Genomic DNA, 13,357 nt, shown 5'->3' with positions numbered 1-13,357 from the left:
CTCACTTTGTAGACCAGGCTGGCCTCGAACTCAGAAATCCGCCTGCCTCTGCCTCCCGAGTGCTGGGATTAAAGGCGTGCGCCACCACGCCCGGCTTCTGTTATACAGTTTTAATCAAACAGGAACAAATGAGTTCAAGAAGCCTTTGGATAACAATAATAGGAATTCAAAGACATCCTCATATTAGTGACTTTGAGCCAAGCCTGGGCTATGAAAACCTGTCCGGAAAAACAAGACAGGGAAAGGAGAGCAGAAACAAAGAAATGAAAGAGTCCATTAATTCAGCGCACATGTTGTCAGCCTCTTCTGTGGAGGGAGAGAAGGAAGTAAAGAGAAAAGGGTCAGGCAGAGGACGGACAGCTCCAGATGACTGCCGCCAAGTAGGGATAAGAGCTTGGTGTGTTAGATCTGTGTCTTAGTTAGGGCTTCATTGCTGTGAAGAGACACTATGGCCAAGGCAACTCTTAGAAGGAAAACATTGAACTGGGGCTGGCTTACAGGTTCAGAGGTTCAGCCCATTATCAGCATGGTCAGAAGCATGGCAGCATGCAGGTAGACATGGTGCTGAAGGAGCTGAGTTCTGTCTTGGGGGACCCTTTTGGGGGACTCTCTTCTGCACTGGGCGAAGCTTGAGCAGGAGGAGTTTACTCTAACAAGGCCTCACCTATTCCAACAAGGCCACACCTCTTAATAGTGCCACTCCCTGTGGGCCAAGCATATTCAATCCTAATAATTCCACTTCCCACGGGCTACACATATTTAAGCCACCACAATCTGCATTATCATCACCACTACCACCACCACCATCACCATCATCATCATCATCATCATTTTTCTTTGAGAAAATTTAGAAAGCTGGGTTTTTATTATTGATGTATTGATTTTGAGATAGGGTCTTTTGTAGCCTAAACTGGCCTTGAGTTTTTTACGTAGCTGAGGGTGACCTTGTACTCCTGATTATCCTGCCTCCACCTTCACTTGAACTTCAACAGTAAAATGCCCCATTGGGATTTCAGGCATGGTCTGGGCTGCCAAGCCAGGCCACAGATCTGGGCTTTTGTGAGAAGTATCATGCCACCTAGTGAAATGATAGCAGTGGCTTGCATATTTATTTGTCGAGACTTTCTAGGCCTGACAAATGTCTTTGTGAGTTCCAACTGTAAGCTCCATAAGCCAGCACTTATGACCGTGTGTGTGTGTGTGTGTGTGTGTGTGTGTCTCAGTGAGGTGGGCTATACACCATGGCCTCTTAGTTCAAAAGAAGGTAGCATGACTTCAGGTGAGCTTAGACTATAAAACCAAATACACCCGAGTCAAACCCTTGTTGCTATTTATTAAGACCATGTTGACACTGAGTAAGTCCCAGTTTGAAACCTCTGGTCTAGTGAAGATAATAATGTCTCCTGGGAGTGTTAGGTTCATTCTGATGCTTAAATGAGGTTATGTTGGTGAAATGTTTTAACAGCGCATCTGCCCATAACTGCCATTGCTCGTGGTGATAACTTCCTGTCCACCCACAGGATACTCTGGGAAAGCCAGCCGCTAAGGATGTACACCTCATAGATCACTGCAAATACAGGTAAGACTTCCACTTCTCCGCCCCTCCAGCCCTCCCTCTCTTCCTTCTCCTTCCTCCATAGTTAGTTACCTGTTTATCCCAGTAGTAACTGTTACGATGGGGATTGCAGTGACAACATGGCAGTAGACATGTACAGGACGCCCTAGGTTCAGTCCCATCATTTAACAAACAGACAAATGTTACAATGAAACACCAGCACCAAGAATTGGCTAAGAAGGTAAACTGAGGCTTGGAGGACAGTTAGGATGGGACTTGGAGGTGAGGACAATGGCTACACCCAGCGGGAGTGTAATGTAGGGCAGGTGCTCCTCTGTTCGAGGCAGGCACACACATGAGAAATGCTGAGAAGAGAGCAGCCTTTTCTCAGAGGGCTTTTCCAGGGAGCTTCTCTTTGAGGACGGGTTGGCTTAGGCTTGTTCTCCTGCACTTTGGAAGAGGAGGATGATGTCCGAGAAGAGGGACCCTCTTTGACTTGAACTACACAAGGGGAAACAAAAGGGTTGGGAACCTGACTTACTCTATAACTCAGTCTCTGGCTAAGGCTGACTTGACCTCCTGATCCTCCTGTCTCTACCTTCCCGGTGCTGGGATTGCAGGCATGTTCCCTTATGCCCAGTGTGGAGCTTTTTCTTTTCAAAATCTATCTTTTACATGTATTTATCTCCTGTTGAGTGCATGTGTGCCGCCGTATTCATGTGGAGGTCATTCTACTACAGCTCACTGGGGATGGTTCTCCCCTTCCACCCTCTGTGCTCTGGAAATTTAATGTGAGCACCTGCGGAACCATTGGTACAATCCAGTTTTTTGGTGGTGGTGTTTTTTGTTTGTTTGTTTTTTGTGGGTTTTTTTTGGGGGGGGGTGTGTGTTTCAAGACAGGGTTTCTCTGTATAGCTGGCCTCGAACTCAGAAATCCACCTGCCTCTGCCTCCCAAGTACTGGGATTAAAGGTGTGCGCCACCATGCCCAGCATTCTTTGTTTTTAAAAAATATTTATTTACGAATTGGGCATGGTGGCGCACGCCTTTAATCCCAGCACTTGGGAGGCAGAGGCAGGCGGATTTCTGAGTTCGAGGCCAGCCTGGTCTACAGAGTGAGTTCCAGGACAGCCAGGGCTATACAGAGAAACCCTGTCTCGAAAAACCAAAAATAAAAAATTAAAAAAAAAATTAAAAAATTTTACTTTATTTTTTTGTTTTTAATGTACATCATTGAATGAAATTTTTTCATGTATGTCTGAAATCTACAAAAACCAAACGAAACCAAACCCTACTATTTCTTTCTGAAATACTATTTCCTATCTGTTTTCCACCCAGCACACCGCTGCTGGCCTCATGTAGCTCTTTCTGGAGAAATTATTTCCTCTTGTTTACCTGACATTCCTGGAACAACCTGCAAATCCAACCCAGGAAAAGCCAGGAGTGTATGGGAACTTCACAGATACACACTGATGTGTCCTTGAAGACTGAGAATGGGGCTCCATGCCTACAGTCTCAGCACTTGGGAGCATAAGGCAGGAGGAGTTCTGGGAGGCCAAGGCCAGCCCAAGGTAAAACGTGAGGCCATGCTATAGTTGCTGTTTCTATTGCTGTCATTAAACACCATGACCAAAATCCACTTGGGGAGAAAGGATTTATGCCAATTTATAGCCTCTAGTTCATCATCTGGGGAAATCAGAGCAGGAATTCACGGCAGAAACCTGAAGCCAGGGACCAGAGCAGAGGCCATGGAGGGGTGCTATTTACTGCTTGCTCCCCATGGCCTGCTCAGCCCCCTTCCTTATAGCCCTTATATAGGACCCCCTTTCCATGGGTGGCACTACCATAGCCCTTATATAGGACCACCTTTCCATGGGTGGCACCACCCACAGTGTGCTGGGCTTTCCCAATCAATCTGGCTTTCAGTCAATCAAGGAAATGCCCTACACACTTGCTTGTAGGCAAACTGATAGAGGATGCTTTTCAACTGAGAATCCTTCCCAAAGGACTCTAGTTGGTGTCAAGCTTACAACTAGCCAGCATATCCTGTCTCAAACAATAAAATGAAAGATATAATTAGAAAGGGAAGGAGGAAATCATCCAAGCAGAGATGGGAGTGAGGGAAAGGAGGCATGGGGGAAGGTCCTGTTCCTGGTAGCAGCTGTACACAATGAAGTGTGTTTTTTTTCTCTTTTCCAGATACCTGTTTAATTTTCGAGGTGTAGCTGCAAGCTTCCGGTTCAAACACCTCTTCTTGTGTGGCTCGCTGGTCTTCCATGTTGGTGATGAGTGGGTGGAGTTCTTCTACCCACAACTAAAGCCGTGGGTTCACTACATCCCAGTCAAGACCGACCTCTCCAATGTCCAGTAAGCACTCATCTTAAGTACAGCCACTTACGTTTTCGGGATGATTTCATTTTCAAGTGAAAGCTTCTTCCTCCTTGAAATACGTGGCCTGTACACATTGTATAGTGTTGTGCATTATTTAGGTAGGTTATAAATTTAAGTTGAGGTGTGTCTTAGTTAGGGTTTTACTGCTGTGAGCAGACACCATGACCAAGGCAAGTCTTATAAAGAACAACATCTAACTGGCTTACAGGTTCAGAGGTTCAGTCCATCATCATCAAGGCAGAAGCATGGCAGCATCCAGACAGGCATGGTTCAGGTAGAGCTGAGAGGTCTATATCTTCATCTGAAGGCTCCTAGCAGAATACTGACTTCCAGGAAGCTAGGGTGAGGGTGTTAAGCCTACACCCACAGTGACACACTTATTCTAGCAAGGCCACTCCCTGGGCCAAGCATATTCAAACCATGACAAGTTGCTTTAATTTAAAGTGCCATTTTCAATGTAACATGCCGATGAACTGAAAAGGCTTTGATCTTTCAACAACTGAGGATAGATTTGGTCTTGTCATGCTGTCATTAGGATTTCAGGTACAGGGTAAGAGTTGGTCCAAGTGAAGCCCTTGTAGATAGTCGTGTTCATGATGGGAGGAGAGAGAAAAAGGTATGGAGAAGGGCCAGAAGTGGGAACCCAGTTCTGTCCTCTGGCTAGAACAAGAATTTGGAGATAAGTTTGGAATTTAGATTTTTTATTCATACATTGGGTGGGAAGCAGAGGGAATGGACAACTGTGACCGAGTATATGCACGTTGCACTGCATATGTGTGGTGGTCAGAGAACGACTTCCGGGAGTCTGGTCTTGCCCTCCACCTGGCTGAGGCGGCGTCTCTTGTTTCTGCTGCTGTGTTGCATACAAGTCTTGCTGGCCTTCGGCTTCCTACCGGATTTCCCTGTCCCTGCCTCTTGCTGTAGTTGCAGATGCACACTGCCCCATCCAGCCTTTCACCTTGGCTTCAAGGGTAGACTCAGCCTGTCAGGCTTCTGCTGTCACCTGCTGAGCCATTTTACTGGCCCCAGAAATCATTTTTCACACTTGATTTCTTTTTATGATTGTCATACATATTTTTGGGTCTTTTTTTCTCAAAAATATATCCCAAGCCTATATAATAGAATTAGCATGATAAATAATAGTGAGAGCCAACAATATATCTTTACTTTTTTTTTTTTTTGAGTCATGGTTTTGTGTAACTGTCTTCAAACTTGCTATATAGTCAAGGTAGCCTTAAACTTCTAATCCTCCTGCTTCTACCTTCCATGTGCTGGGAATAGCGGCATACACCATGCCCCACACCATTCCCGGTTTTGTTGTATTTAGCTTTTTTTTTTTTTTTTGCTATTATTTTCTTTAGGCATCCTAATCTCTTTGCTTTAAAGAAATTATGTTCAACCTACCTATCTACAGACTTATCAGTTGTCTTTCTGCTTTGGTATTAATGAGAGTGACCTACATTTTAAAAGCTCATGATTTTCGTGTGTGTATGAAGGCCAGAGGTCAACCTTACCTGTTACTCTTCAGGGGCCATACATTTTGTTTTTTTTGAGACAGAGTCTTTCACTGGGACCTTGGGCTTGCCCTGAGAATTGGCTAGCGGCCAGCAAGCTCCAGGTTTCCATTGGCCTCTACCTTACTAGCACAGGAATTAAAAGCACAAGCCACCATACCCAGGTCCCTTAGCAGCTGAGCCATCCCCCTCCCTCCCAACCTCGACAGTGTTGTGGTTCTTGTCCTTTTAGGGAGCTGTTGCAGTTTGTAAAAGCGAATGATGATATCGCTCAGGAAATTGCTAAAAGGTAAGCTCTATTCATTTGTCCCTTCTTGTCAGTCTCATCTGTCCTAAAGTTGTCTACATATAGTTACCATGATAATGTCCACACCTCAGCTTCATTACGAAGACAGTCCAGAGTGAAAGCTTCCCAGGAGGCAAATAGTCCACACTTTCACAAGTGTTCCATAGCTAGACAAATAGACTACAGCCTTTCAGAGGAGAGTTACCTGTTTCTAAGTTGTATGTGTATTTGCGTGTCTATGTGTGGGTGTGTACATGTCAGTGCTAGTGCCCAGGAGGTCAGAGGTCAGGGGCATGGAACCCCTAGAGCTGGAATCTGAGGCACGCATGCTCCTTTGTAAGAGTCCCAACTCTTAACTACTGAAGCCAGCCCCTCTCCAGGCCCTGGACCTCAGTCTAAGAGGAACTAAGACAAATGTTTTTAGCTGGGCATGGTGACTCATACCTGTAATCCCAGCAATGAAGAGACTGAAGGGAGAATTGCTTTGAGTTTCAGGATAGCCTGGGCTATGAAGTGAATCATATGAAAGAGTCAGAAGTCTCAAAACGCCAAACCAGGACCAAAACAAAACAACAAAATTCAAGTGCTTAAAAATGAATATTAGCTGGAGCAATGCTTGCTTTTAAGAAACAAATGTTAAGTTTATTGCTAAATGCGTGTGGATTATGATAGCTGTACGGTTGTTTGTGAGAAACGGCTGAGTTAAATCAAATCAAATACTTGGAACGAGGCTCATGATAAATTACCCAACCATATGTAGCCTGTGATGTATAATATTCTTGTTAATCTTCTGTCCAGGGGAAGCCAGTTCATCATAAACCATTTGCAGATGGATGACATCACCTGTTACTGGGAGAACCTCTTGACTGACTATTCCAAATTCCTGTCCTATAATGTAACAAGAAGAAAAGATTATTATCAGATCGTTCCCAGACATTTGAAAACTGAACTGTAGTATCCGTCCCAGGACCAGAATCCTGACAGTGGATCTGAGATGCTCTGTGGTGGAATACCATGATCATGATGATGCCTGTACCTTGAACACTTTTGGACAAGCCAAACATCCAGTTTTCCTTATCATGTTGAAGCCAGAGGGACTCTTGAGTATGATCTAGTATGTGTGTAATGAGCGGAAATGAAACAGCTCAGCTCTTTGAAATCATGAGATAAGGCTTTGGAACTGCATTCTAACCGTCGTTTTCTTATGATCAGTCACAGCTTGTGCCTCGGGTCATCTACGTGTGTTATCACTGTGAAATGCACTGTGACCATGTGAAGATGCTTTGTCCTGTTATTTGCAGCAGACCATCCATCGTTTGGAACTAGTACAATACACAAGCAACTCTGAAGTTATTTTAGGTTTGATTCTGTTGCTTTATTTCTATGTAGAAACCCTTTGGAGTTTGTGAAAAATACCACAGCGATTGCTTCCTCTGGAGTCTGAAGGAGGCCAGTGGCTGTGCTCTGTTTTGTAAACGCATAAATTCTCTGGCACTCAGGAGGTTTCCATAATGCCTCAGTGGAACGAGTAACTTCTGCAGTTGGATTTCAGATTCCCATTTTGTGCCTTCATGCCCTTTTTATTCTCTCTGAAGGAGGTTAAGAGAAATTTCCCAGTACTTTCAGGAAGCAGTCTCACTAAAGAACTATGCCCCTGTAATACTAGCACTTCTGAAGCGAGAGGCAGGAAGATGAATTCGTGGCCACCCTCAGCTACATGGGAGTTCAAGGAGAGCCTGGCTACATGAGGTCCTGTCTCACCTTTTGCACATCTTTTATTTTGCCATCTTAAATTTGTAGCAGCAGGATCAGCTCAGTTTGCAGAGACTGCAATCTTCATATGTGAACATATCATGAGGTGGCAATTTATAGAGCACTCAGCTTTCGCTTTTACTCCTGTAGGAGGTTATTATTGGAGTACTTTCTTGGACTCCAGCAGCACCTCTGAACCTCCTTGGCAGTTGGCGGCTCACGCCTGTGTTCTGCGCCATCATGCTGCTTTGTTGTTACGTGCCTGTTTCCCCCATGCTCTGTACGCTTACTAATGGACGAGAATGATGTTTCGCTGCTCTTGACGTCTCCATTATCAGCACAGTGCCTCACGCAGAAGTTACTGAACAGCTATTGGGATGAGTGAGTGGGAATGGATGGATACACTCGCCTGCTCTAACTAAAGTCTCTTTTTTAAATTGCCTGGTTACTTGCTCCAGTGGGGATGAGATACACTGTGAGAAATGGATCAGTGCAGATCCTTACTTGCCCTGGAGTAGTAAGGACTATCTTTTTTTAAAAACAACAAAAGTTACTTGGATCTTACTCTTGCCTGTGTACCTCACTGTAGATGGTATGCGAATGATGGGTAATGGTATGTAAAGTGTGTGATTTCGAAAATGGTTTGTATGGTCACACTTTTGAAGATTTCTGTTATCATTAATACTAGTTCGGTCCTAAACGTAACCATTTGCTCCTCAGACATTTATTTACTATAGAAAAGGTTACTATTGTTTTCAATATAACCAAATATAATATGTTTTGTAAGAGTTGTACTTGGTGAACCTGGGAAAGAGAACCTGCTGACCCAAGAGAAAAGTGACCGTGGAAAAAGCGGTTGGGTTTGATGAGCAGAACTCAGCTGGGCTGAGGGATAAGCGGTGGTTCCAGACGGAGATGATTGAAACCCTTCACTAATGGTGATGGCAAGTCCATGTCCTGAGGGTGAGAGAGCTGTGTCTGTTAGACGGTATTTTGACTACTCCCCATGACAACGTTTTGACTTATTGCTTTGAGACCCTTCAAGATCAGAGAACAGAGCTGGGTGGTGGTGGCATATGCCTTTATTCCCAGTACTTGGGAGGCAGAGGCAGCGGATTTCTGAGTTCAAGGCCAGCCTGGTCTACAGAGTGAGTTCCAGGACAGCCAGGGCTACACAGAGAAACCCTGTCTCGAAAAACCAAACAAAACAAAAATCAGAGAACAGAAGAGGCAGAGTGTTTCTCTGCTGGTAAAAGAAGGTAAGGTCTGGTAGCTTCGAGAATGTGGGAGGCTGAGTAAGAGAGAGAGTTAAGGTGGAGCGGTGAGGTGGACCATGACCAAGGGCCTAGGAAAATTCTCGGTACTAGGTACTAAAGGCAACTTTGAGTCTTTGGGGCTAGGATGTAGGTGAGTGGTAGGACACTCGCCTGGCATAGGAGCATTTCCCAGTACCACCTAAATGGGAAAGGGAGCTGAAGAGTTTGTGAAATCTACCTGGTACTAAGTAAGACCTCGTTTGTCTCTACAGGATGGAGGATCCTGGGGACATCTCAGCTATATGTAATGATTTTTAACATTTTATGTATTTGAGCACCCTGTCTTCATGCACATCGGAAGGGAAGATCAGATTCCATTACAGATGGTTGTGAGCCACCATATAGTTGCTGGGAATTGAACTCATGATCTCTTAGAAGAGCAGCCAATGCCCTTAACGACTGAGCCATCTCTCCAGTCCCCATAGGTAAATGATTTTGTTAGTGTTTGCCCAATCTGCCCTGTCCTCATTCACGTCGACCCTAATTCTAGAAAGTTCAAGTGCTAAGGATCATTTCCGGGACCTCAAATGTGTCAAAGAAATGCACTCAGCTCTTCTCACAGCTAAGCGAGACAGTCAACACAACCATTTTGTTGGGCTTTCAGGCCCTGGGACCCTAATCCCAGTGACCACCTCTGAAAACTAGACCAAGCAGGCATCAAGCTAGAGCCAGGAATTGGGGTCTGAATTCTTCACTCAACATTTAATTACTTGAGGCAAGTGGATCACTGAGATGGAGGCCTGCCTGGTCTTCAGAGCTAATTATGTGACAGCCAGGGCTACACAAGAGAAACCCTATCTTGGACCCTCCTTCCCTCCAAAGAAAATTACTTAACATCTACTTCATGGTATAGACTGATTGGTGATTCCTAAGTCCAGATCCAGAGATGAATTCACAGCTTCAGTCCTCTTGACAGAGATCAGCAAATAGGCAATTATACCACTGCAGTAAATGCTGATGGGGTTTCATTCACGGCACTTTCCTGAACCTCATCTGTAGAGATGTCCCATAGTCAACTCCCAAATCCTATTACTATATCCTCATGAAAGTTTGTAATCAATCACTTATTTAGGTACTCTGTGGAAGTGACTGTAGAGCACCACCGAGCTGTATATCCATTGTGGTACTTTAACTAGAAAAGAAAAAAGTAGGTGAAAGGGTTTGCAAAGACTATGAGATATGTGGTAACGACCAATAACTAAATTACACAAATCGATTGGGAATATTTTTACCTTAGTAAACAAGTTTTTTGGTTTTGTCTTGTGTTGAAAGAAACAGGAAATAATAGTTTCAGTTATTAAATGATAATTCTAGATCTTTTGCCTTCTCAGAGCAGTACGCATACGGATACTTGTAGTGGAGCCCACGTTATGGGGAAAAAAATGCCCACAGCCGGTATTTCAAAAGTAGTTTTTAAATCTTGGACCTTTTGGGGTGCGCCCTATGGTTCAGGGAACAGGGTGGACTCTGCTCCGCCCAGGAAGCTCCTCCGGCCCGCCAGGGCGTGGCCTAGAAGCGCGTCGCCTGCCTCTTTCCCCACTGCGCTTGCAGTGAATAAAGCACTGTCCTCTTCTGCGTGGCCTTCTGCATCTTAAATGAGCCATCTCACTTAAGCCCCTGAGCACTTCAAGCTGAGCAGGTCCAGAAGACCAGAGTTACGAGGCGCAAACGCCAAAGGACATCACTGAGATGAACTAAAGGGCCGCCAACTCACTTCCGGGGCTCGACTGACCACCCCCAACCCTGCGCTACCGAAAGAGCTCTCAGTCCCAGTTTCAACGTCCCGAGCCCCGCCCTCACCCCGGCTTTGCGCGCTAGGGGCGGGGCTTCCGGTCTCCTTTCCGAGAGCTTCCGGAAGTGAGCCGGCTGGGGACCGGATGTGAGGTTCAGTGTCCCCCAACGTGCCGCTAGTGGGCTGTCCAGGTCACCCTCTCCCACGGTGCCCGCCGACACCGGGGTGTCTGTCTCTCTGCGGGTAGGAGGGCGCCATGGGGGCGCCGCCACCCGCACCCCGCAGCCGCCTTTGCGGAGCTTGGGGTCCTTTCCCCCGAGTGTTTGCTGCCGGTGCTGTGGCTGCGGATTGCCCAGGCTTTGTGGAGGATCGGGAGCAGCGTTCAGGTGTCTCAGAACCCGGTTCCCCGGAATCCGGATGGGACCGCCTCCGTCAGCTGTTTGCCAAAGAGTAAAAAATGCCTCGGGTGTGTGGGGAGGGATGCTCGGGGGACGGCCGCAGCCCGGGCGAGCTCCAGCGCGCGGTCCCTAGGACGCTGAAACTTCTCTCTGCCCCGATAGTGTCCGGTCGACCTGGTTGACACGCAGCCTTCTGAGTCGGACTCACTCAGAGTCACACTCTTTTAAGACAGTATCGTTCTCGTGAAACCAATACCCTAACTCTACATAGTAGAAAAATTGGACTCATTCGATTATTGTCATGTAGTATCACTGGGAACTTTATTTATTTAGAAGTCTACACTAATATTGTTTTTTCGTATTTCGTTTGATCATTCTTTGTCAGTAATGTCTTTATATACTCTAGAAGCTGGAAGGACAGAGAGAATTGTTAATTTATCATTATTATTTTGCACACATACAAAAAAAAAACCAGTGACAACTGTTCTCCTGTCCTCCTCCTCTCCGCACCTTCCACCAGCTCTGCCCCCTTGTTCCCACCTCCATTGTTAAGAATTACTTGTATGTGGGAGTCGGTATTTGGGTATGGGCAGTAGAGTGCACATGCCCTCAGCCAGAGTTGTCATGTTCTCCTGGATCTGGAGTTACCCGCTGTCAGCCGACAGGGGTTCTAAGAACTGAACCCGGGTCCTCTGTAAAACTAGTACACAATCTTAGCTGCCAAGCCATCTCTCTAGTCCCCCAACTCTCCTTTTTGAGACAGAGTTTTGCTGTGCTTGTAGACCAAGCTAGCCTGAAACGCAAAGCTACAATCCATTCTCAACTTCCCAGATTTTGGGATTACAGCTCGGTCTTCTGGGATTCTGGGCCGAGTCTCTCTCTCTTTTTCCCTACTGGGGGTTGGTCATCTGCCAAAGATGCTACATGCCCAGCTCCATCTCCCTGTGCAGAAGATACTAAAATAAACTATGTGAGGATACTAAAATAAACTATGTGAGGAGTAAATGATTAATCCTGCATTACTTTCACCTGATATTTATTTAACTTTATTAATTTATTAACGATGAAAGTATGTCTTTTCATGAAGCAATTTACCATACTACACTGTTATCAAGTGATAATAAATTTGGACAAGGGAGCTGGCAGACTTGTATTTAATAATTCTATTAGTTTCAGCATCTCTTTTTGTTTTTTTAAAAATTATTTTTATTTTATGTGTATGAGTGTCTTGCCTGCATGTATGTCTGTGTGCCTTCCTGATAACCATGAGAGCTACCTGGTGGGTTCGGGAAATGGAATCCAAGGCCCGATGCTGGTAACTGCTGAGTCATTGCTCCGCCCCCATCCTCTTTGTTTTATGAAATAATGTGTCAGTTTTTCTCAGAGGACCTCCCAAAAGTTTGTATATTTTTGAAAGTTTTCTATTTTGGTTTTTCGAGACAGGGCTTCTCTATGAGTTCCAGGGCTATCTTGGAACTCACTCTGTGGACCAGGCTGGCCTCGAACTCAGAAATCCACCTGCCTCTGCCTCGTAAGTGCTGGGACTAAAGGCATGTATCACCACTGCCAGGCTTTTGAAAGATTTTTGTGTAGTGTGTAAGAGAAAAAAAAATATATGTGCTTACCGTACTACCATGACTCACAGAAGATGGTCATTTTTATCAGTATTTTAAGCCGTAGAGTACTGGAACTAAAAGAAACATGGAAAATAATCTAATGCAATTTTTATGCTTTTGTCTATGAAAGGGACAACCAAGGTTCAGAGAGGTTGATCTGGCTGCATACTACTTAGCAGATTGCAGGTTACAGTCCCACTGTTTCTGAGTTGAGACAATCCTGTTACTGAGCCCCATTATCTTTGGCTGCTTTTGTGACAGTTTAGAGCCTTTACTTATTTTTATATTTCGTTTTCTTTCTTAGAGGAGCTTCCCTGTGGGGTCTCATACAGCCCGTGTTAGTCTCAGATGCCTGTGCAGCTGAGGATGACCCTGCATTCCTTCCAAGCGCTGCAGATCACGGGAGTGTGTAGTCAAGCTCAGCTTGGGCTCTTATAGCAGTACCTCTAGGAAAATACTACTTACTGAGCTGTTTGCAGGACCAAAGAGGCAAAGCGTAGAGACCTCCTAGCTTGTTAAACTTCCTCCTTAAACATTTTTACCTGAGTCCTACTGTAGATCAGTTTTTAATTTAGATTTTGAAAATTCTGTAAAATACATAAACTATAAATTATGCCCATTTTCCTACTAATGTAAAAGTAAGAGTTTGTTTTCTAAAGAGTTTTAAGTTTCTTGTCCACGAAGGAAGAGTATAGTGATTGTACTGGCTAGTTTTGTGTCAACTTGACACAGCTGGAGTTATCACAGAGAAAGGAGCTTCAGTTGAGGAAATGCCTCCATGAGATCCAACTGTAAGGC

General features: G+C 45.1%; 2 protein-coding genes across 3 annotated transcripts in view; both read left to right on the top strand.

Moving 5' to 3' along the window:
* Poglut1 (protein O-glucosyltransferase 1) overlaps positions 1–8,283 on the top strand; it is a 26,353-nt gene extending 18,070 nt beyond the window's left edge. For both annotated transcript variants that reach the window (XM_021184666.1, XM_021184665.1), the window contains exons 8-11: positions 1,521–1,579; positions 3,754–3,921; positions 5,692–5,748; positions 6,544–8,283. In XM_021184666.1, the coding sequence (XP_021040325.1) occupies positions 1,521–1,579; positions 3,754–3,921; positions 5,692–5,748; positions 6,544–6,700 (441 nt within the window). In that variant the 3' untranslated portion in view covers positions 6,701–8,283. The remainder of the gene's footprint in view (positions 1–1,520; positions 1,580–3,753; positions 3,922–5,691; positions 5,749–6,543) is intronic.
* Positions 8,284–10,671: 2,388 nt separating this feature from the next.
* Timmdc1 (translocase of inner mitochondrial membrane domain containing 1) overlaps positions 10,672–13,357 on the top strand; it is a 25,541-nt gene continuing 22,855 nt past the window's right edge. Inside the window, exon 1 of the mRNA XM_021184967.2 lies at positions 10,672–10,995. Coding sequence (XP_021040626.1) covers positions 10,802–10,995 — 194 coding nt within the window. The 5' untranslated portion in view covers positions 10,672–10,801. The remainder of the gene's footprint in view (positions 10,996–13,357) is intronic.

The sequence above is a fragment of the Mus caroli genome, chromosome 16, assembly GCF_900094665.2.
Source record: "Mus caroli chromosome 16, CAROLI_EIJ_v1.1, whole genome shotgun sequence".
In the NCBI taxonomy this organism is placed as follows: Eukaryota; Metazoa; Chordata; class Mammalia; order Rodentia; family Muridae; genus Mus; species Mus caroli.
This window is presented reverse-complemented; position numbering and strand designations above follow the sequence as displayed.